This window comes from Crotalus tigris, unplaced genomic scaffold (genome assembly GCF_016545835.1).
Source record: "Crotalus tigris isolate CLP2741 ecotype Arizona unplaced genomic scaffold, ASM1654583v1 scf7180000023713.2527936, whole genome shotgun sequence".
NCBI lineage: Eukaryota > Metazoa > Chordata > Lepidosauria > Squamata > Viperidae > Crotalus > Crotalus tigris.
The window spans coordinates 695,529-719,468 of record NW_024100135.1 but is presented as its reverse complement, the minus strand read 5'-3'; the positions used below and the strand labels follow the sequence as shown (position 1 = coordinate 719,468).

The 23,940-nt window shown below is 38.7% G+C and overlaps 1 protein-coding gene across 6 annotated transcripts in view; it reads left to right on the top strand.

Annotated features, from left to right (window-relative positions):
• MAP4K3 (mitogen-activated protein kinase kinase kinase kinase 3) overlaps positions 1 to 18,935 on the top strand; it is a 59,872-nt gene extending 40,937 nt beyond the window's left edge. For 4 of the 6 annotated variants that reach the window (XM_039320910.1, XM_039320908.1, XM_039320907.1 and 1 more), the window contains 16 exons: positions 708 to 750; positions 1,672 to 1,834; positions 4,014 to 4,123; positions 5,229 to 5,270; positions 5,960 to 6,044; positions 7,273 to 7,352; positions 8,556 to 8,616; positions 8,703 to 8,820; positions 9,167 to 9,225; positions 10,119 to 10,222; positions 11,115 to 11,286; positions 12,838 to 12,906; positions 12,995 to 13,087; positions 15,746 to 15,816; positions 16,439 to 16,494; positions 16,966 to 18,935. In XM_039320910.1, the coding sequence (XP_039176844.1) occupies positions 708 to 750; positions 1,672 to 1,834; positions 4,014 to 4,123; positions 5,229 to 5,270; positions 5,960 to 6,044; positions 7,273 to 7,352; positions 8,556 to 8,616; positions 8,703 to 8,820; positions 9,167 to 9,225; positions 10,119 to 10,222; positions 11,115 to 11,286; positions 12,838 to 12,906; positions 12,995 to 13,087; positions 15,746 to 15,816; positions 16,439 to 16,494; positions 16,966 to 17,053 (1,414 nt within the window). In that variant the 3' untranslated portion in view covers positions 17,054 to 18,935. The remainder of the gene's footprint in view (positions 1 to 707; positions 751 to 1,671; positions 1,835 to 4,013; positions 4,124 to 5,228; positions 5,271 to 5,959; positions 6,045 to 7,272; positions 7,353 to 8,555; positions 8,617 to 8,702; positions 8,821 to 9,166; positions 9,226 to 10,118; positions 10,223 to 11,114; positions 11,287 to 12,837; positions 12,907 to 12,994; positions 13,088 to 15,745; positions 15,817 to 16,438; positions 16,495 to 16,965) is intronic. The other 2 variants (XM_039320909.1, XM_039320906.1) reach the window with 1 other exon arrangement.
• The last annotated feature ends 5,005 nt before the right edge of the window (positions 18,936 to 23,940 follow it).

Here is a 23,940-nt window from a genome sequence, read left to right as displayed (position 1 = left end):
AAAATGGGCATTGCTTGAGGAGTTGTGGCTGTAACTCGGCCTGAAAGGATTAGAACAAAATATCCCTTAATAGTGACAGTGGGAGCCAAAAGCCACTGGGAGGTAAACTGTTCCCATTTGTGTTGTTACTTTGCCCCTCCCACCCACCCACCCCCCAAAAAACAGCATCATTTTTCTGACCAATTTAAGGTTGCTTTTGAGATTTGAGAAGAATTTTAAGAATGAAATTGGAGAGTGACACTTGGGGGAAAGCATGAAAAATTCCACCATTGAAATTCTGCTACTTTACTGCCAGATTTCAATAGTATCCTGGTGTCTTGGTGAATCTGTATTTGATTATTAAAGGTTAACATTGACTTGATATCACATAATCAGCTAGTTTCAGGGTTCGTGGAAGCTGCATGTAGCATGTGGATTGTCCCATTCAAAGCATTTATTTTTGTTTCTGAACCTTATTTATCATTGTCATTGTGTTTTCAATTGTGGATGGGGATAAAGGGGTTTATTATTTTTATTTATATGTAACATACATGAGTCTGTAGAATTCTGCACAAACAAATGGATGCTAAGTTGTTCTCAAATCTTTGGAGATTTGCAGGCTATAATAAAGTGAACCACAGCTTTTGGAATACATGACAATGTTTAGATTAGTTTTAAAATACTGAATCCTTACTTTTTATAATTAATACTTAGTTTTCTCCTCACAGTTCAACCATGAAAGCAAAGGTGCCACCTCCTTTGCCACCAAAGGTAAGAAGGAGTCTCATTTTCTACCAGAAGAGAATATTAGTCTTATTTATTAAATTTATATGCCACCCATTTCATTGTGGGGTGACTCTGGGTGACTTACAACATCATAAAACAGCAATATAAAACAATTAGAATGTTAAAACATTTAAAAAGCATTAAAAGTTACAAAAAAAAACTAGATAAGAAAGGAACCAATGCATAAATGAGGAAGAGATGGGTTATTCTTAATTTACTAACCACCTCCAGAGTGGGATGCCCCCATTGGGGCTTCAAGCTAATCGACAGAGCCAAGTTTTTCAGGCCTTTGTGGAAGGCCTAGTAGGTGGGGGCAGATCTCACTTGAGGAGCACAATATTCCAGAGAGTGGGAGCTATAGCAGAAAAGGTTTGTCTCCTGGACTCTTCCAGCCAAATATATTGGCTAAGCCAATTGTAATAATCCTGAAATGTTTTTAAGTAGTGGATTACTGGACCCGGAAGAAATTTTTTGCATCCTTTTCTTTCCTCCCAGACTATTTATAGGTTTTCCTTGATTTCCAAAGTGGAAGTTTGATTTAAGGAACTAAGATAGCTTCACTGAGGGCAGGAGGGATGTAAATTCCTATAATAAGGAATCTATGGTTTGTCATATTTGAATTCAGCATAGACTAGAATTGGATATAAGGCTAAAACAAAATATTGCTTACTCTAATAATCAACTCAGTAATTGTACTAAATTATATCATTAACAAAAGAACAAAACTTACTGTTCTCATTACAGTTATAAAATGCTTTAAAATACTGAGTTCCTTTCTTTCATAACCAGTAAGTGAAGCTGGTCTTTACAGATTTAGGTTTAAAGTTTGAGAGAAAAGTTGTATGATAGATGTTCTGAATAAATAACTGCATAAATATCTTAGAATGATAATTTATTCTTTTTTAGCCTAAATCCATCTACGTTCCACAGGAAAATCATGCTTCTGAGGATGATAATCAAGGAACTATTAAAAGATGTCCTATTTCAGAGAGTCCTGCAAAATCTAACACTCAAGTCCCTCCTAGACCACCACCTCCTCGGTTACCTCCACAGAAATCAAACGTTTTAGGTAATGGATCATATTGAAAAAAATTGTTTCCATACGAGCTGAGACTGTGTCTCTGTGGACAAAGGGCTATCTAAACTACAGCTTATATGTCCTACATACTTTTCCTCCTCTAAGGACTCACAGATCCCTCATAACACCTCACCTGATAAAATAACTGGGAAACACCAATCTTTTTTATGTACAATTGTTATTATCAGATCATTCCACTGTAATCTCTTTGAATGTAGCTAAATTTTGTTATACTGGCTGCAAAATTAGGCCATTGTTAATCTACCACTAATTGTAATATATTATCTTGTCTTTTTTGTTTTTTTAATGCTTCTTATTTTTCATGCAGGCCTGTGACCATAATAAACATTATTACTAATTGAGAAAAACTGAGATTTCTCAAAAATACTATACTTCAATCTCACCATATTCTAGAGTGAATAAATAGAAGAAAAATAATTAGTATAAGACCTCAGTTTGGTGTCTTCCATCATAACTTTTTTATAGTTCAAACTACAAATAAATTACAATTGTCAAGACTGGGTTCATACTTCAAGTATGCCAATTTCATAATGTATGTATGCCATTTAATTAATTTTGTTTCAGAAGATTTGCAAATTTGTTTTGGAAGTCTAGCCTGCTTTGAAGGTTCAGGACAGGACACAAAAACAGCTCTCGATGGTAACCGAGTATTCTTATCAGTTTGTTGGGATGTCTCACTATTTTCAAACTTATCCCTTGGTTTGTAGACCAGCATAGACAATCATCCCTTATACTGTGTTTCCCCGAAAATAAGACCCACTCAGAAAATAAGCCCTGGCCTGATTTTTGGCCTGCACCTAATACAACCCTTCTCCCAAAATAAGCCCTAGTTAAGAGCCCACCCACTTCGTCCTACCGTCTGGTTGATCGCTGCTGCAATGGGGCAGGAGAGTACATGTCACATCAGTGTTGCCACCACGAGGTAAAACGCAGGTGGGGTGGAGCTGCCCCATGTACCCTTAACTCGGCCCTGCAGCCAGGCCACTCCCCACTCGGTGATCTCCCCCCACCGGTTCAATGACCTGGCTGCCCGCCTTTTCCCTTTTACTTCCCCCCCCCAAGCTGGACTGCCATGGTATGGAGGATGGGTGGGGAAGGCTAGGTTGCCTTACCTGATCCCCTTCGCCATTTCGGACGCAGGGGTGAGTGATGACAAAAGGCCTCCGCTGCCACTGCACCAGCCAGCGGTAGCTACCTCCTCTACCTGCCTTGCGCTGCCTGCTCGTGGCGAAAGCTTTTCATCGTCACTTCCCCCTGCCTCCAAAACGGGGATCAGGCAGCATTAGGCAGGCAGAGGAGGAGGAGATGCCTGCCACTGGGCAGGTGATCTGTAGGGCGGGGTGGGGCAAAGCAGCAGTGGCGGGGACCAAAGAAAGCCCCTCCAGCAGTAGTCACAGCTGTGCGCACAGGCCTTCACTCCCCTGGCTCTGAAACAGCGGAGAGGGACTGGGTAAGGGGACCGAGACTCCCCTGCCTATCCTCCATGACATGGCAGTCCGGCTCAGGAGGGGAGTGAAAGGGAAGAGGTGGGCAGCCAGCCTGGTGTGGGGGGCAGCTCCACCCCCCCACCTGCCTTGCCTCTCCTGCCCCATTGCAACCACAAGCAACCAGACAAGTAAGCCAGCGGCCATGCAGGATCCTGCTGTATGGGGCTGATGCTGCCGCCACCACGAGGTGAGGCAGGTGGTGGGGCGTGGGTGGCCTGGCTGCAGGGGCCCTGAAATAAGCAGGTGTGGGGCTCCTGGGGCAGCTCCACCTGCCTCACCTCACAGTGGCAGCATTGGTGCAATAGCGCTCTCCTGCCCTGTTGTAGCCGCGAGCAACCAGATGGTGGGATGGAGTGGGTGAGTGGCCATAAAATAAGACATTCCCCCAAAATAAGCCCTAATGGGTCTTTTTGTCCAAAAAAAAAGTCTGGGTCTTATTTTCGGGGAAACACGATAGTGCTTCTGAAATATTCTCCAGCTTGGATTTAATCGAGATTAAAATGTGATTAAATTCTGTAAATGGGAGTTAATCTTAACAATGCGTCTTAGCTTTTTGGAAATCTGAAAATGCTTTCAGTAGACCTTGGAGATTTCAGTGATGCATGTGAATCGAAGTGTTCTTGTGATGCATTATTTGATTGCCTTTAACATTTTCTCTGAAGGTAATGGATTTAATTCTGTGCAACTAAATGGTGACAAAGAGAGTTCTCCTCATCAAGAACCAAGTGAGAATAGGCACACTAATCCTAGGAAAGAAAGAAAGGAAATATTGGTAGGTAATGCTATGTTTCTGCTTTGTTCTTTCAGATTGTTGGTAGTCTTAACAGATATAGTGAGTGCCTTTTGTAAGAATGCAAAAAGAAGGCACTCAAAAATGAAAGCAAAATTGCTACCTGCCAGATCATATTCCAAAAGCTGTAAAATAAGACAATGCCTAAGGGGGAAGAAAATAATTTATGTGCCATGTTGGAACTAATGTGTCTTACTTGAACATATTTTTCTAAGCAAAAGCTTTTTGACTTTAGCATAGAATGGAAGTTCATGATTCTCATAATCAGTTACCAGTGGTAGAAGGTTCTGTTTACATAAGAATATCATGAATATTCAAGATCACTTTAGACTGCAGTAGGAAGACAAATTATTTATCCTCTAAATCCAATGGCAATGCTTCTAATCATGGTTTAGCTGCAGATATGCAATGGGGATTCTTCCCAAAGGCAACAGATGCAAAATTCCTTCTAATTACTTTCATTTATTGCGTAAGCCCGGTATTTTTTATTAAAATAAACCAGAGAGAAAACCTAAGTTTTTAAATCAGTGTTGATACTACTAGGTTAGATAGTAAAAAATACATACCTAACTAAATAACTCTTTATCTTTTTTCTACTTCAAACTTATGCGCCTGTCTACTTTGAGAATCACAATCACGGGAAAACAGCCTGTTCAAATAGCACACACAGAATAGCCCAAAGCACGCACTCTGCTAGAGAGAGATTCCCTGAGGATGGACTTTAGCAGAGTCAGAAAGCTTGAAAGACTAAACCTCTGGACCCAGTGACTGACCCAGATTGAATTCTGCAACATTAAATATTCGCCTTCATTTGTGAAACAACTTGTCCTTCGGGACTATCTTAAGTTTCTTGTTCTTCTCCAACTTGAACCTAGCAAAGAACATTGCCTTCATTGTTTTGTATAGAAATCTAATTAATAGGCCCCTTCAGCAAGTCTTTAAATGAAAGCTAGGTCTCCCCATCATATTAAAAGCACCACTTCAATGCCATGAGCATATACCTTCCCACTTCGATGGATTTTTTTTCCAGTTATCTTAGCTCAAATTCAAAGCCAGTATTTAAATGTATGTTTTTTTCCTTTCCTAGAAGCCAATTAGTAACGGTCTTCCTCCCACACCAAAAGTACATGTAAGTATTCCATTCTGAACCTGACAAACTCATTTTAATAAAATTGAAATACTAGCCAACAGCATGGTTGAATACAATTTTTATTTAGAAATTACATTTATGTACTGCATTAACAAAATCAGGCCTGTTATAACAAATAATTACAGAGTAGCTGTAACTCTCTCTGAGGATCCAGATGTATTGTGTTTGAAATAAAATTGAAAATAAAAAGGTGCAGTCAATGTTTTTCAACAAAATAGTGTAGCTGCCATATCATTGTAGGAAATTAAATTGAACAGAAAGAATGCCATTTTAGATGGCGTTCAAGGAAAAAGAAAAGTCATACAAATATTATTAAAACATACTAAGACAATGAGATGACACCCTGAACTGAAATCTTCTGTAGCTCATCAATTGGAATGAGCTGAGAGAAAGGGAGTAGAAGATAGTTACATGTGAGAGACAAAATTTGTTAAAGTGAAAAAGAGTTTCTAGACTTCTTTAAATTTTGCCACCATAGACTAAGCTCTCCTACAATTTGTAATCACATTAAGGGAAAATCACATTATAGCATTGTATGATATGTCATATTGTTATATGCAGATCTTTCACTTCACTGAAGTGCTCATTGTTGGTTAAAAATTGAAAGTTCTTAAGCCACTCATAAATTCATTGTTCTAAATTATGTGTCTAAATTATTTATTTTACAGATGGGTGCTTGCTTTTCAAAGGTTTTCAATGGATGCCCCTTGAAAATTCACTGTGCAACTTCATGGATAAATCCTGATACAAGAGGTAATAGTCTCATCAGACTTTCCTAAAGTTATGTGTTTGCCCTGAACCAGGATGGAATAACATTTTAAAAATAATATTTAATAAAAAGCATTTTATTATGGGATTGAGTTCTGGCTACCATGTGACTGCTCACACACTGAGGCACGGAGTTTCCCCTAAAAGATGGATACTTCTCTTATCTCTCTTGAAGCTTTAGCAAGATTCTCTTCTAAGATTTTTATTAGTCAGTATTTTATTTATTCATTCATTCATCACATTTCTATACCCCTATCTCACCCAAGTGACTTTTTTCTAGTTGTTCCAGTAATTATCCGCAGACTTATGAAATCATTCCAATGGAACATGGATTTGATTTATTGAACTAATATGGATACATGGAATAACTATAATCCTGTTAAAGGTTTTTACAGGATGAAAGTCATATACCAAATTATATTTTCTCTATAAACCTAATATCATACTAGAGATTTATTTGAGGCTTTTCATATGATTTGAGATTTTATTGTCTATGCTAATGATCCTTTATGAACCTTTTATCATCTACTTAATCCTGATTAGACAGATAAGACCTAGTTTTACACAGATAATGGAACAAAATAGCTAAATTCGAAGAGCATAAAGTCATCTGTAGATAAAGGAGGAGATTATGTTTATTTATTTATGCGTCCTTGTATGCATGCCCTCTGGTCAACCTTATTTATTCAGTCATGTCTTCAAATCTCTGCACAAACTTGCAACTGAATAGACCTTGGACAAAATATAGACTTTTGGCCCTTTGCCAATTAATATTTAAAACTAGAAATAGTTTATTTTTACTTATTTATAACATTTTTAAATCATCTCCCTCACATTGGAAGGGTGAGGTAGTTTCAGACTTCCAAATAGTTGGCTCTTATATGCATCCAAAAATGAATAGATAATGATGGTTTATGTATAACAGTTCTATTAAGCATTGCAAATCAATGAAAGAAAATGGCTTTCAGGCACTAAACAAATCTGCTTTGTTTCAGCATTGGTTTTCCAACCGTGCATGGTGTAATCTGTAATTCCTTACCATTTAACTCAAGATATTTTGAATCGCTTGTTTAAAAAAGGATTCGTTCATATATCTGCCCTATGTTTAAGTATATTTTAATCTATGCTAGTTTAAATTTATGGGTATTGCTTTGAGAGACTTTTGTGTGTGATCAAATGAAAACTTTTGTTAAGCACCTGCATTTCTTTGTAGATCAGTACTTAATATTTGGTGCTGAGGAAGGTATTTATACTTTAAATCTTAATGAGCTTCATGAAACATCAATGGAACAGGTATGTATTCAGATTTTGGTTTTCAAATGTAGTAGTGAATAATTTTCTCAATACAGCCTAAAACATTTTTCTGTTAATTACCAAGAGATCAGATCTTTATTTTTAAGGCTGAAAATCGTCAAGTTTGGGGATAGATATTTGCCAGTTACAATTATCACTAGATGGAGTGCACTGACCTCCAAAACTTTTTTTAAAAGAATTTAAATTAGATTTTTCAAGATAGCTATATCTCATTAAATGTCTGTATTTCTGCATGTGATCATATGAAATGTTAGCTATTAATTGATCTAATTAAAATAGTTTTTTTATATCCATAAAAGAAACGGGTGTCTATGTAAAGCATTGGATTTTACCCAAAATAGATACTGAAACTTCAGAAAATTTAATAGTATATCTATATCAAAATATTATTAGTGCCAAACCAATAAATAGTATATACTTCAGTATACCACTAATTGTTAAATTTACTTTCATTATATTTAATTACAGTATATCACTTTCAAATTAATGGAAATAAAACAACATGGAAATATGAATACAGGTATCCAGAATGTAGACTACAGTTTTGGATAATGGTTAAGTGAATTGTTTTAAAGAGAAAGTGCTAAAATGCCACCCATCTGTGGTCCCATCAGAGACTCTATATCCACTGGTTTACGTGACCTCTCAATCCTGGTCATGGGGCAATGATATAGCAAGTATTATTGAAGATAAAACATAATGCCTTATTTCCACCTTAAATGGGTGAGTTGAAGTATAAGACCCACCAGTAGCAGCAAAATTAAGAACTACATCATACTGAGCATGATTGCTGAACAGCAGATGACTGCCAGCTGATGGTTCCTGCCTAGAGGATCTTATTTGGTGCTCTCCTTGGTCTGGGCTACCCTTAGCTTTGTTAAAAAAACAAATAGAATACAATTACATCAAGCTGTGCTTGATTTTAAACGTGGTTTATACCTTATACATGTGGCTTTCCTGCAGTTCCTGTAGGCTAGCTAGCAATAAATCAACCACAACTACTTAATTTTACATTTTTTGCATTTATTTTTATTGGAACCATATGTTAAAAAGCAGGTTATAGATTTAATAAACAACCAAGAAAATATGTGTGCTTAGCAAGTGTAACACAGGATGACTAACAATGGCTTACTATATCAAGTTTATTATCTATCTCATTCAAAATTATTTCTCTTTTATCAGTTATTTCCCCGACGATGCACATGGCTATACGTAATGAACAATTGCTTGCTATCAATATCTGGTAGGACATTTCATTAAAACAAGCATTGTAAATAATACGTTGGTCTGTAGAATTTTTAAAAATTTTATTTACTCTTTTATTTATAGGTAAAGCTTCTCAGCTTTATTCTCATAATTTGCCAGGATTATTTGACTATGCACGGCAAATGCAGAAGTTACCAGTGGCTATACCAGCACATAAACTACCTGATAGAATACTTCCCAGGTAAATATATTGCTTGTTTTGGATCTTGTTTTTTCTATAAAAAAAATGGAGTCATCAAAATGGCTCACAAGCGTTTGTAGACAAGAACAATTTATTGTATTTTTTTTTAAATCATTCAAACAGCCAGTGAAAGCAGACTGAAAAAAGTTGGAATTTTCTCTTTCGCACCCTGTAAAAAGGTTCCAAACTTTAAGATACTATACTGTAGTAAACTGTTACAGTTAACTGTACCTCCCTACCACTCTATTTCCAGCAATTGATTTAGACCAAAATCAAGGCTCTGGTAGTAGGATCATATCTGGAGAAAGATATGGTATTAATTTCCATTATTCTTCATGCATTCTAGGAAGTTTGCAGTGTCTACAAAAATCCCAGATACCAAATGGTGTCAAAAATGCTGTGTGGGTAAGTAAGGATACTTTTTCATTTCAATGTGTGTCTTTTTTATAATGCACACCTGTATAATGATTGGCTTGGAATTTTACATTTAATATCTATTTTAATGTTTCTGCTGTAATTTGATGATGCACCATGCTGTAAAGAAACATTTTGCAGAATAGGGTACAAAATAAAATTTTCTGAGGTTGTAAGAGTTTGTAGGAATGGGATCTTTTGGTGCTGAGTTTCCCTGAGAAATTTAGAATTGTGCAATAGGGCTTATCCCCCTATCCTTGACATATACTGTGTTATAGCACATGTGTACATCTTCCTATATATTTTTCTATATATTCCATATAGGATATTTTATGATAAGCACACATGAATCTAAGATGTTGGTTCTACGTAGGTAGTTATCTTAGCAGACAAAGAAGGAAAATATTCTTTCCTACCTAGGATTTTTTTTTCAAAAGTATGATTTTCACAATAGAAATAGAAAATAAATTGCGATAGTTTATGACCCTTTTACACTACTTTCATGTGCAATAAGGCTACAGCTAGAGAATAAAAGAACAGTTTCATGTTAGCTTTTTATGCAGGTATGCAGTTCTGTAGTGTTGCATAATATTAATTTATACATTGTCCATGCTTTACTCTAAGCAGGATTTCCTAAACTAAGTTTACCTCCCTAGAGGTGGTGAAGACAGAGTCGAAGGAAGATGTGAAGATCCTTTTAGTTGCACACTATTACAATGAATCCGCCTTCTTCAAAGTTTCATTGTATTGTTTTTCATTGGTCATTTCTGTACATTTTGGTGCTTAGATTTTTAGGAGAGTTACGTAAATTAAGATTATAGTAAAGGGATAGCAAAAGGTTTAAAAAGCCCTGTTCTAAGGAGGGTGCTCTTTTTTTTTTCCAGTGAGGAATCCTTATACAGGACACAAATACCTTTCTGGGGCACTACAGTCTAGTATTATTCTACTAGAATGGGTTGAACCAATGCAGAAATTCATGTTAATCAAGGTAGGTTCCTTTAAAAGCAACAATTTTAAGAAAGGGGGAGAGAGAGAGAGAGAGAGAGAGAGATCATTACTAGTAGTTGCAGGAGCAATTGTTGCAATGTTATTAACAAATACAAGATTAAAACATCTTCACAGCAACTCAGCCTCAATAAAGATCCTGAAGCTTTATCAGTGTTGGGGGGAGGGATTTGAAACAGGAAATTGTTTTAAAATGCAGAGAGGCTTTGTTCATGTTTTGGAAAAAAAAATCTGGATCAAAATGCTAGCCCATTATTTGCCTTCTGAGAGGCTTTAGAATATTCAGAAAGTAAGCAGGTCAAAACATACTCTCTGCTCTTTGGAGGGCTTCTTGATCCACTGACAGAAATCGATAGATGGCTAGCAAAGTGGAGGGATAATTTTCTGGGGAGTACTCAAAAATTACCTTGGATTTCCCTAACCCAATTGTTCAAAAGAGAAAAATATTCTTCCAATATTGTCACTGGCACAAGACAATTCCCAGAGTGACATGTAAGGAAGACTGTTGCTCTTTCACCTTTTCCCTGGTTGGTAGGAATCTTCTACATTTAGGAAGCATGGATTTTTCAGCATGGATTCAATCCTGCTTCCACATTTGCACTGCCCATAGACTTGAGATATACTTAAAGATTCAGAGTTACCATAGATACCTCACAGGATCATAATTGACATTTTGTTTTAATAGCAAAACCACAATCTCCTTTAAGATTTTATTTTTAAAATGTTATCTATTGATTTATTTCATAAAGGAGATTGAATTTACTAATAAAAACCTAACATAATGAAAGCCTATTTTATTGTAATGAATTGTTGCAATAATTTAATAATATTCTGTTTTGATAACTACTTTGTGACTAACATATTTCTTGATTTAGCACATAGACTTTCCTGTACCATGTCCACTGAGGTTGTTTGAAATGCTTGTAGTGCCTGAACAGGAATTCCCTTTGGTTTGTGTTGGTGTAACTAAAGGGAGAGATTTCAACCAAGTGGTGAAATTTGAAACTATCAATCCAAATTCTACCTCTTCGTGGTTTACAGAAACAGGTTTGTTATTTCCTATGATAATTCCATAAATTCCATGCTAATGGATTCTATACTATTTCCTGGATTTCTGTATTTTAGTTTTTTGATTTCTGTACTTTCAGATTTAATAGTTTAATAGTTAAACTACATATATTTTGGAGTCACTAATGTTCTTTGGCTTGACCCTCTATCTGGGTCACTCAATGTCTTACCAGTGGACAAACAGTATTTAGCTGGGTTTTTTTTTCTCCAGCCACTGAATATTGTGAAAGAATGGTTCTGATCAGAGTTATACCCTGAGAGGGAACTTAAACTTTTTTCTTATCTGTTCTTTGCCTTTGTGGAAGACATTGGGTGCTTAGAAGAGGGATGGACAATTTCTAATCCAAGGGTCAAAGGGAACTTATCAGGCTTCCCCTCTCATTGTCTTTAATTCTGTCCTCTTTGTTCTTTATTAAGGATGTCATTTCTTGCTTTCTCCTTCCTTGCTTTCTCCTTCATGCTTGGTGGGAGGGATGAACCATCTTTCTACATGAGCAAAAGAAAATAGGAAATAGAAAATGTTCCATTTTAGTCATCTTGGGAAAAGCATGGGCTTTCTGATTGGAACCACATCTCTGTTGTTATTTAGGCTTGCTTGAGGAAAGTACGATTCTTGAGCTATTTTGTGTTCTTCCACTTTAAAAGATAACTCTCATCTCATCAACCTCCTTTTTTATTTTTTTAATTTATCATATTTACAAACAAATGAGTAGGTAGCATGAGTATGGTTTTTTTAAGAAGAAAAATTATCCTGTAAAATGGGGGTCAAACTCAATTTCATTGAGGGCCACATCAGCATTGCGGTTGTCCTCGGGGGGGCAGGTAGATGTGGCCACAGTGGGCGCGGCCTACTGGGTGGGCATGGCTGGAGTGGGTGTGGCCTACTGGGTGGGCATGGCCAGCTCTACATCGTTCGCATCAAGGGTGCCTGTGGGGGCCTGGGCAGGAGTGGGACAGATCTGAGGGTCTCTGATAGAAGGGGATGAGACCAGGGCAAGCGCCAAGGTGTGGTCCACTGGAAGAGCCTGCCGAAACCTCCCCCAGAGCCCATCAAGCCGGATATGTGAAGTAGGTGAGGGCCATTTGCTGACCACTTCCAGGCAATGGTGCATTTCTTCATTCCTCACAAAGGGTGACACCTCCCCAGCATGCACCCAGGGGACGAGGCCAATGCAGCAGGGGCTGGTTCCTTGCTGTTTCCAGACGGCCTTGTGGAGCTAAGACTGAATGCGTTTCAGCATAGATGGCCGCCACAAAATTGTACATTGGCTCCCGGCCGGCCAAGGCCAAGACAGCGGGGGCCGTTCCCTCACTGTTTCCAGAATGGCTTTGCAGGCCACATGAAACCACGTCGCAGGCTGCATCCGGCCCCCGGGCCTTGTGTTTGACATGTCTGCTATAAAACTTAAATTATCCTGTAAATTAAATTATCCTATAAAACACACAATTTGGATGTTGATACAGCTTAACTACATAATATCTTTCTTGATATTTATGTTAGAAAATGTTAACTCAGTTCTTTTGTTATAGATACTACGCAGACAAGTGTTGTACATGTAACACAACTGGAGAGAGATACCATTTTAGTCTGCTTGGATTGTAAGTAACAACTATGATCCATATATAAATATTTGGATAAGGTGCACTCTGAAATGTTGCTGAGTAATAAATATTTTTGCTTTTTCAGGCTGTATAAAAATTGTAAATTTGCAAGGCAGATTAAAATCTAGTCGAAAACTATCATCTGAACTCACTTTTGATTTCCAAATTGAATCAATAGGTGAGTAAAAATGAACCTTGCATTTCTTCAGCTAACTATTCCAATTCTTCACCATATTATATAATGAAAATTTGCATTATATAGATGAAAATTTGAAGATAGAAAGTTGCTCAGTATGCACAATTCTAATGTCTCTGATGGCAAGCCAAATCATTTCATATATTGCTAAAACAGATATAAAATTAGGTCAATCACATCCTTTCAAAACATAGTCAAGGGAAAACTAAATATGTTTTAACTATAAACTCTCATTGGATTATTCTTTATGAAGAAAGGTTTTAATATCCTTGGAAGGCAAGATAACTAAAAGATAGGAGAGGCTTCCATGCTCCTTAAGGCAGGGCTTTTCAACCTTATCACAGATTGTACCACTTTTAGGACATGACAATTTTTGAGTACCACCAGTGCTTAGCAAGGGGGGGAATTTGGAGTTTTACTGATTAGATTCATTTATTATTATAGAAATGGCTAGTTTATAATATTATGGAAAAGTAAAAAGTTGAGGTTTAATGTTAATGCTTTCTTCTACTGAAACAGAGGAAGTCTGTTCTTTTTCTCTTCTCCCCCTCACTTTTCCCCCTTTTTCTTCCCCACTGTGTCCTACTATTTGTTTTTGTATTTTTGTATTTTATTCTATAATCTAATAAAATATTACAAACTGTAGGAAAAAAGTACCAGTTTTAATTTCTTTGGTGGCTGTTCCTTTGCTGAATCACTTTCCCTTTGCACTGACAAATGCATGATGAATTTATCCATGTTTATTAATATGCACCATTACCAGCAAGCTCAGGGGTCTTCAGACTTGGCACTTTTAAGACTTGTGGACTTCAACTCCCAGAATTCCTCAGCCATCATGGCTGGATGAGGAATTCTAGAAGTTGAAGTCCACAGGTCTTAAAGTTGCTAAGTTTGTTGACCCCTGAGCTAGCTGGTCAGCCCTTCTTAGCTCTCCTTCCACAGTGTAGTAAGAATGCACCATCACCCCCAATCCCTTAAAAACACAGGAATCAAGTGCAAAGTAAGAAAGGCTCACAAAATAAACACATAAACTCCGGGCTTTTTTTTTTCCTTTAAGTTGCCTCAGGCTTGTCACCTGTCACAATGTTGCAATCCCAGGCTGAAAGGCTCCTGCAATTGTGAAAAGCTTTAGCTTTAAAATTAAACCTGTTTGCCTTCAAAGAAAACTTTCTAAAAGCCATAGACAGACTCAAGATAAGGGAGTAAAACTAATTACATTTGTTTAAAGGGATTAAACCTACAGAAGTCAACACTTTGGACTCATTGCTAGCCTAAAATACAGACTAAAATATTCCAATAACCAAAGTACACAAAGGAGCCTCTGAATTACAAAACGCTGTAAAAACTGTACAAAAATCCTTATGATAACCCAATCAATCTGCCAGCTGATCCAGAACTAAATAAACCCACCTCCTTTCCGACATGCTGGCTTTTCATTTCATCAGCATTGATTGCATTCTCCTGGCTGGAGAAAACAAACCAGGCGACCTTTTCTTCCAGCAACAGCTGCTGCTTCTTCTCTGTCCCTCTTTCCTCCCTACCAGCTACCTCTCCTTCTCTTTCTGTTGTCTTTTTTTTCCCCTTTCCTGCCCAAACCACCTCCTTTTATAGCCTCTTCCCCCCCCCCCCGTCTTCAGTTCACCTCCAGCTCTGCGCTGCTTCTGGAAATGCCAATCAGCTGGAGCCCTGCCGGCTCCTGGGGCTTATGCCAAGCCCAGACAGTCCTGCAGCTGCCTCTCCCTCAGGCTTGGCTCACTTCAGCTCATTCCCCTCCTCTGCTAAACTTGGCTAGCAGTTGCGTACCACCTGTCACGTAGCAAAGCACCACAGGTGGTACACATACCACCGGTTGAAAAGCTTTGCACGCCTTACAGTGGTTAGAATGCAGTATTGCAGTCTCTGTCCACAGTCTGGATTTCAATCCCAATGGGATCAAGATTGACTCAGCCTTCCATCCTTCCAAGGTCAGTAAAATGACCCAGAAAGTTGGGGCAATATGCTGACATTGTAAACTGCTCAGAGAGTGCTGTAAAGCGCTATAGAGCTGTATATAAGTCTAAGTGCTATTGCTAATATCTTACCTGACTCTTATTTCCCTGTAATTTGAATGAATTTCAAATTCATTCATTGGTTCTGGTTCTTCCCTCCTGGGTGACAGAGAAGAAATCCACTCCCTCCACCATATGACATCTGAAGACTACTGTTCCATCTCCCCTCAATCTTCTCTTTTGGCAGTTAAACTTAATTAGTTCATTTAAATATTCCTCAGAGAATTCAATTTCCCATCCCCAGACAATCTTGGTAGTTCTCCTCCACACTGGCTTCAGGGACACAGCATTTTAAGTGAGGCCTGATCAAGGTAGAATATAGTGAGACAATTACTGTCCATGATCTGGACTCCCAAAATAGCATTTGCTTTGTAGTATCCTGCCCATCCAACTTCAAATAACAAATGGAAGGTTCAGAATACAGAAAGGAAACAAGTTGGTCATATATAACAAAAAGGTGAAAACTTCTTGCACTCTAAACTTCAGTCCTTCGTTCATTAAATAATGTATGGAATCAATACAGTTTAAGTAGGAAAGTGTTTTTTTTAGGACACAGTACAAAAACTCTAATTTGTGTTTTCTTTCCTGCCAGTTTGCTTACAAGATAGTGTTTTGGCTTTTTGGAAGCATGGGATGCAAGGCAGGAGTTTCCGTTCAAATGAGGTAAATATTGAGAGATGAAAAAAAATTAAATTTAATTATTAAAAAATAATCTGAAAACAAAAGAGATTTTTAATATTATCAGCTTAAATTTCAGATTATTTTCCAAATTATAGCAGCTATAAATATATTTTCCCTCATAGAAACAGCTGAGAATCGTAGCAATCCAAGATATTAAATAGAACATCTCAATAGAAATGTTGGCTTTTCTCTGAACTCACTCAATAACCTAAAGTATTCCCTTAACCTTAGTCGTCTCATATGGAAAAGGGGTGAATAATGATAACATATACCGTAAATTTGACTGTACAGTTTGAGTCACTTAGCATTTTATGTATTATTTAAAAGTAGGGCTGCCAGATCTACCAATGTCAAGACAACCAATACAAAGACTTAGTTTTCTATTCTCCTTTGTTTCTATCTAGTAGATGTCCAGAAGTTGCAGCTAGATTTGGTAGCTCTAGTTAGCCACTGTGTGTATGTATGTATATATGTATTTATTCAATTTTAGATATGACCAGTTAATTTTATTTAATATTGCAAACTAAAATGCTTGCAAAGTTTGATTCATTAAGCATTTGTTACATGCACCTTCACTCTGTTAAATATTTGATTTTTCAAATAGATCACCCAGGAAATTTCTGACAGTACAAGAATATTTAGACTTCTTGGATCTGACAGGTATGATCAATCACAATCACAACATATAAGGAGGGAGTAGTTTTGGAATAAATTATCTATTAGGCTTGGGAACTATTACATTAGTAGCTGCCAAACTCATTCTTTTGCTGAGAAGAAGCAGGAATCACTAGACCTGCTATGTAGAATTCACTTGCTTGTCTTTTTCTTCTGGACAGCTCAAATCCTTCTACCATTTACAGGGAAGGAACTTGGCCAGTGCGTTATTGCCATTCGCTCACCTCACTGGGCAAGTGACCAATTCCTGACAGTTGCTCTGTCATTTAAGGTGTGGTTGGGTAAAGGAGAACAAGCATACTTGATTAGATCAAGAAAAAAGACTCTTAATTGGCTTATGTTGTGTCACATGCCCCATCCTGCCCCAATCTGAAAGCAAGACCAATTAAGGGCTTTCGTAAAGTTTTTATATATCTGCCAAAATTATTGTTTTTGGGACGTTCTTTTTCCCCCCAGAGTTGTGGTACTGGAGAGTAGACCAACAGATAACCCTACTGCCAATAGCAACTTGTACATCTTAGCAGGTCACGAGAACAGTTACTGAGAGGCAACAAGATAAGGAAACACTACTGCTTCAATACATCTGACAGCAATTGCATAAAAGCAAAAGGATCCCAACTACAGTTATTTTGTAATTTATTGTACTGTATGAGTATGAGTGAGAACAAGAATGCTTGCATGAATGATATGCATATGATTAGCACATTCTACAGAACTCTTGATTCACTATTATATAATGTTTGTACATATATGCAGTATTTTTTGTTGAAATGTATTATTGGAGGCCTCTTGATTTTTCTGTAGATAATGAACAAAATGTTTTACTTGTACAGATATGTAAAGTTTGCTGAGGACAGAAAATTGTGTTTGGGTACTATTTTAAGGACTAATGGGATGCTATTGATAAACACAGTGCATTTAAATAACACTATTGTATTTTATTATGTAATTTACTAATATAAATAAATCTTTTAGACATTGTAATCAAGGCGGTAATCCTATTACAATCTTGTTTTTAGTTCTATGCAAGTACACTGATGTTTTGGTTGCACAAAGTGTTAATATGTAATGTATTCAGTCACAAAAGTACATTTGTGGAAATAATTTAGGCTTTATAATTTTAGCTTATTTAGGTAGTTCTCTTTGTGAAACCAGCCAATTGAACACCTATATTTTTATATTTAAGGAAAATTCTCTTAATTATTTTCTATGCTTGGAGAAAAGAATACCTATTTTGAAATAGGAATACATCCAATAGTGGTACCTTGGTGTAATTATAAGTGTGTACAATGATAATATAAGCTTTATTATGAGTCTTACTGGCTACTATATCATGCAAAAATTTACAGCACTCCACACTGTGGAAGTGTCTAAATATTTGGAGTTAGATCCAGATAGCCATGTGCAAAAGGCCTTAGTACTATACGCAGTACTTTGCAGATATTCATTAGCACTTGCATTAAAAGAAAGTATACATTTTCCTTCATTAATAAGAGATTGACTATCACTAATTACCATTGTACCCTGCTGGATTTGCAGACCTCCTCTCTGATTCTTATAGGATGTTAGGGCCATAGGGCTCCTGCTGCATTCCATGTGTAGATAGAAGCTTTTCTTTTACCAAGGAATATGAATCAATGGTTTTAAAATTATGTTCAAGGATCTTTGCTCTTCCTCAGATAATAGCATCAGTAACAGAGAAAAGCATTTTAAAAAAAAGGAAATTCTTATTGCAACTGGTTTTCCCAATCTCACAAGAAATGTAGACCGGTCTCTCAGTTCAGGCAGGAGGAAAGCCAGCAACCTATATGCACCTTAGCAACAGGAGTGATGAAATTATAACCTTCCTTGTGATGCTGAGCTTACAACTTCTAAAGGCCAGTTGTGTGGGAAACGAGTATATTAATAATCAGTAGAGGGTAACAGCTTCTTGGCACTAATATATAACATGCAACATGCACATATGTTTTTCTGAAGAGAAGGATGCTTCCAACCCACTGCCATCAAGGACACCATATATTGACTACCTGTTCTGGAGAAAAAGTGATACTAGATGGGGCAACGGTTTTAAGGAATTTTGCTTTTGTTTAAAAAAATGTTTTGCCTTATTACTGTTGTCACATTTTTTCTCTTAATGACTTAACACCTAGCCAGAATTATTTAGTTACTACCTCACAAAATTAAATGGTTATAATACATCACAGGAATTTTAGTTTTGAGCAAAACTATTCTGATTCTTTTCGGTGCGATATGTAGATGCCATGTTTTAGGGAAAATACATACTTTTTTGTATATGTTCTTTATACTGTGATATAAAGTAAGAAGAAAATACATTAAAATTGATTTATGGTCTGTATTGTTGTTGGTAATGAATATTTCCTAATGTATATAATGTAAAATAAAGTTTTTAACATGTTTGTTGTTCATGTGGATTAGCATCTGCAGTAATTTTCCAATGAAATTAAGCACTTGCTAATTAAGGAAGAGTATTTTTACCAAGATCAGCTTTGATTGAAAAAAACAAAATAAAATTCAGACAGCCTAATAACTAAATTAACTTCCTTTAATTTAAATTATACTACATTATACAAAGTAATTATTGCAGCATAAGTATGTCTTATGATATTATTAGCATCTAAAGAAGTCCTCTTACAAATCCTTTGGCTTTTGATTTCCTCCCCTATGGCTTGCCTTGGCTAATTGTATTCTGCTGTATTCCAGCAGTGGTAGTGGGAATAGCTCCAAGGCTTGCACTGTGTGCACTCATTCATAGGATCAAAGAATTGTGAAGATGGAAGTAATCAAAAAGATCATGTAGTCCAACCCTTCATGCTTATTTGCTTTCCAGCTACAGAACACATTGCCCTCTATTTGAGCTGAAACCTTCCCCTTTTCTTTTTAAATGAACACAAGTTCTTCAGCACAGAGCAACACAGAGAACACCTTGTACACATGGACATCCACCAGGTAACAAGGAGAAGTGAGGTAATGTGTGTCATAATTTTACAATACAAACTCCACTTCTTTTATACATGTGTTGTAATGGGATGAGCTATTGTTACAATGAACATTCTGAAGAAAGCTTTCTGCAGACATACCTGTTGAGAAGTCTTAACTGAAAAGCCAAGCTAGTCATTATTGACCATCTGTATTATGAGAAAGCTTTTATTTCCTATCAAATCTAAGCAGAATAGCAAAACAACCACAATAGACCAATGGCACAGTAAAATAGATAAAAGTAAACTACACATATAACTACCAGTACTTTTTTTTTTTTTTTTTGGTTCTTTCAAGTTTAGTGTTGATTCCTGTTGACCACCTGGGCAAGTGCAGTTTTCTTGGCAAGACTTCAAAAGTGGTTAGCCTTCCTAGGGCTAAGAGAGTGACTGGCCCAAGGTCACCCACTGCCTTTGTGCCTAAGGCAGGACTAGCATTCATGGTCTTCCAGTTTTTAGCCTGGTGCCTTAATTACTACACCAAATTGGTTCCAACCACAATTAAAATCTACAGTAACAAACTGATAACATAACTACAGGTAATCCTCGACCTACAACCATTCATTTAATGAGCATTCAAAATTACAACCACACTGAAAAAAGTGACATCACAGGTTTTCACACAACCCCCATGGTCACATGTTCAAAATTCGGGCACTTGGCAACCAGCATGTATTTCTGACAGGATTATGTGATCACCCTTTGTAACCTTCCCAACTGGCTTCTGAAAAGCAAAATCAATGGGGGAAGCCAGATTCACTTAACAATTACGTGGTTCACTTAACAATTACAGTGATTCACTTAACAATTGTGGCAAAAAGGTTGTAAAATGGAGCACAATTCAACTGTCCTACTTAGCCATGGAAATTTTGGGATCCATTTTGGTCGTAAGTCAAGTACTACCTGTAACTGTGTTAATATTGTAAATAATACTTTATTAATATTAATAGCAACATTTTAACAGCTACCTGTAAGATGGCGTCCCCTGTCAAAAGCCCTCTTTTTACCAGGCTTGATTAATTTTGGAAGGTTATCACAGGTTGACCCCGATGTTCAAGGTGAGACTTATTTCATAATAGCGGAGACATGATTTTAAAAGCAGGATTCTTATCTTTCCTCCTCACCTCTTCATGAAATATAGTTAATGGTAGAAAAGGATCAAGCCCTTCAATACTTACGAGTGAGCAGCCACCAGGCCAACCTCTCTATCGCCGCTGACTAATTGCCCACCAAGAAAGAACCAGAATACCTACAAAGCAAGAATGGTTACAAGAACTGGGCATGGCTAATCTAGTGAAGAGGACTAGGAACAACAGCAATGTTGATAGCAATGTTCCAATATTTGAGGGGCTGTCACAGAGAGGGGGACAATATTTTCCAGAGTACCCGAAGGCCAGACAAGGAACAATGCATGGAAACTGATCAAGGAGAAATTCAACCTAGAAATAAGGGGAAATTTTCTGACAGAACAATCAACCTATTGAACAGCTTGCCTTCTGAAGCTTCATCACTGGAGGCTTTCAAGAAAAGACTGGACAGCCACTTGTCAGAAATAATATAGGGCAATGATGGCGAACCTTTTGGAGATTGAGTGCCCAAACTGCAACCCAAACCCCACTTATTTATCGTCGGGTGCTGGGTGGGCGTGGACACTGGGTGGGCATTGCTGCAGTGGTCATGGCAGACTGGGTGGGCGTCACCGGGGTGGGCATGGCCACCTCGATGTTGCTCGTGGGGAGGGACGCCTGTGGGGGCTGGGCATGGTTGGGGGAGATCCAGGGGGTCTCTGGCAGGTGGGACGGTGGGCAGGAGGTTCGTCCTGTGGGGTGAGGCAGGGCAGAGGTGCCATTTCCATTCAGCATTTCTTGCAGACATCTCATGACCCAAACTAGGTAACATCAGCAGTACCAGAAGAGAACGAGGTTTGTGGAGTGGAGGAGAAGAAAAAAGAGGAGGGCGGTTGAGGGTTCCTTGGTCCTCTCTTAGCTTTGTGGATTTTTTGTAGACATCTCATGACCCAAACCAGGTAACATCATTAGTTCACTTATTATCCCACTTTGGGTCCTGAAATGTCTGCAAGAAAACCACCATCCTCAGACATACTCCCCCAAGGACCCTTCATTTAAATTCTGAGTCAGAAATATTCTCCTTGGCTGGCATTCCGGACCGTCTCAGGGCAGAAGAACCTGCCTAGCAGGACCTCATTCCTCTTTCCAATGGGGCACATCCCAATGCCCCCATCCTTCCTCCACCATTTCCTTTACCCTAAAGGCCAATGAAGTTTCTCTCAACCACCAGCACCGGCACTCCCGCTTCCTCCAAGCTGCTCCACCACCTTCAGCTTTCCCTACCTCTCAGGGCTTCAACTGGACACGGCACCACCACTCCCGTTCGTGGATCAGGATGCACCTCCAAAGGCCGACCATACCCTCCCTCCCAGCGGCTTCCCCGACCTTTCATCGCCTCAGCTCCACACAATCCCTCACAACCCCGAAATAACCTTCCTGGAGCAAATTCTCCTTTTTTCTCATTCACCCCGGCCACCCCTCACAAATACCTCGCCCTTCGCCCACTCCCCTCAGACCCATAACCGGCGCCACACTCCAGCAGCCCCACTCCAAACGCTGGTGGGACTGGGTCCCTCAGCAATGGTGGGGGTTATGTTGAGGCCCAGCGGCACCAGTTTCCTTTTGGCTAGCATGGCAGCGGCGGAGGCTGGGACTCACGTTCCGTAGCACCTAGCGAGGGACCTGCCTCAGAAGCAGCAGCAGTAGCAGTGGCATCATCACCAGGTTTGGCTGCCCTAAGTGAGGCCAAGGCTGCAAGCAAGACCTAAGCCTCTCAACCTGGCCCTGAGGTAAAAACATGAATAGGTGAGAGCAGAGAAAGGGAGCATGGCTAAAGTGCGAGCGTGCCCTTAGGCGCACGAGGGAGAAACTGGGGAAAAAAATCTTCTCCCATCAACTCGCCATCCCACCATTGACTGGTGCTCTAGCCACCATCCACCCACACTCTCCTCGTAATTGGATGGCTTGCCCAGGAGGTTGAGGCAGGCCGGATAAACAGGCAGGTCGGGCCGTAGTTTGAGGACCCCCTGAGCTACAGCTTTGGTGGCTCTGTAGGCAGAGCTGCAAAGTTCTCTTCTCTGACAGAGAACTTCACAGCTCTGCCTACAGAGCCACCAAAGCAGCAGGTGGCGCACCAGAGGCTCGGGGAGGGAGGGTGCTGAAGTGGGCGGTCGAGCCATTGGCAAGAGCAACGCATCTGAGCAGAAAGCAGCCTCAGAACAAGTGGGACAAGTAAGGAAAAAAATCCTTGCTCCCCCAAGAAATTGCCTTTCTTTCCTTACCTGACTCCCAGCCCCGTGCTGCTTCCCTTTCGCAATCCGCCGCCACAGCATGTAAGGAAACAAAGGAAGTTTTTTTGGGGGGGAAAAAGATCAGTCAATTCCAACTTCGCGATCTTTCACGAGAAGTTGGAATTGATTGATTGACCTTTTTTCCTCAAAAAAACCTGTTTCCTTGCACGCGGCAGCGACGGCAGATCGCAAAGCAGCAGCATGGGGCGGGCGTGGCAATCTTACCCTGCACGGGTATTGATGCAAGTTGCTCATGGATGGGACTGAAGCCTAGGACTGGGGCGATGGCGCACATGCCCACAGAGAGGGCTCTGCGTGACATAGGCTTGCCACCACGGGTATAGGGTCTCCTGCTTGAGCAGGGGGTAGATTGGATGACCAACAAAAGTCCCTTCCAACTGTTATTCTGTAAAACTGTAACCATCTCCAACCCAGATAATCAAGGATACCAATGGTATTGAATGCTGTTAAAAGTTCCACAAGGGTCTGAGTTGGGGCAGTGGTTTTTAATTTGCTCACAAATTATGTTAATTTAGAAATAAGTAGTAAGTTGGCTAAGTTTGTAGCTCTACTCATGGTGGTAGAAAGTGGAAATAATGAAAAACTTCAAAAAGATCTCTTTAAACTGGATAGTGTAAAATTTTCCTAATTGAGGTTTTCTGAAGCACTGCAAAAAGGCTGTTTTTGCTGTTCTCCGTAATTCTTTTTCTATTTTCTCAAAATACTGGGATCGAAGACATTCAGTTAAACTGGAACTTTAGAACAGCACGTAACTGAGCCAGGGAATTACCACAAGATATTGTGAAGAACACTACCTCAGAATGAGATAAATTTATGGAGAAAAAGTTGATCAGGGATTGCTAGTCTTGAAGACTCAATGTTACCTCCAAACACTGCTTGCATGGGAAGAAAGAGAGGAGAAAGATTTCTCTTTGCCTCCCATTTGTCAGTCCTGGAAGGCAGCATGACTCTTTTGTTTCTTATGACATTCTTCTGGAATTGCAAACAGGTGAATTGACACTAATTTTTATGAGACGTCCTTAGGCTCATCCAGGACTTTCCTTCCTGTACACTTTT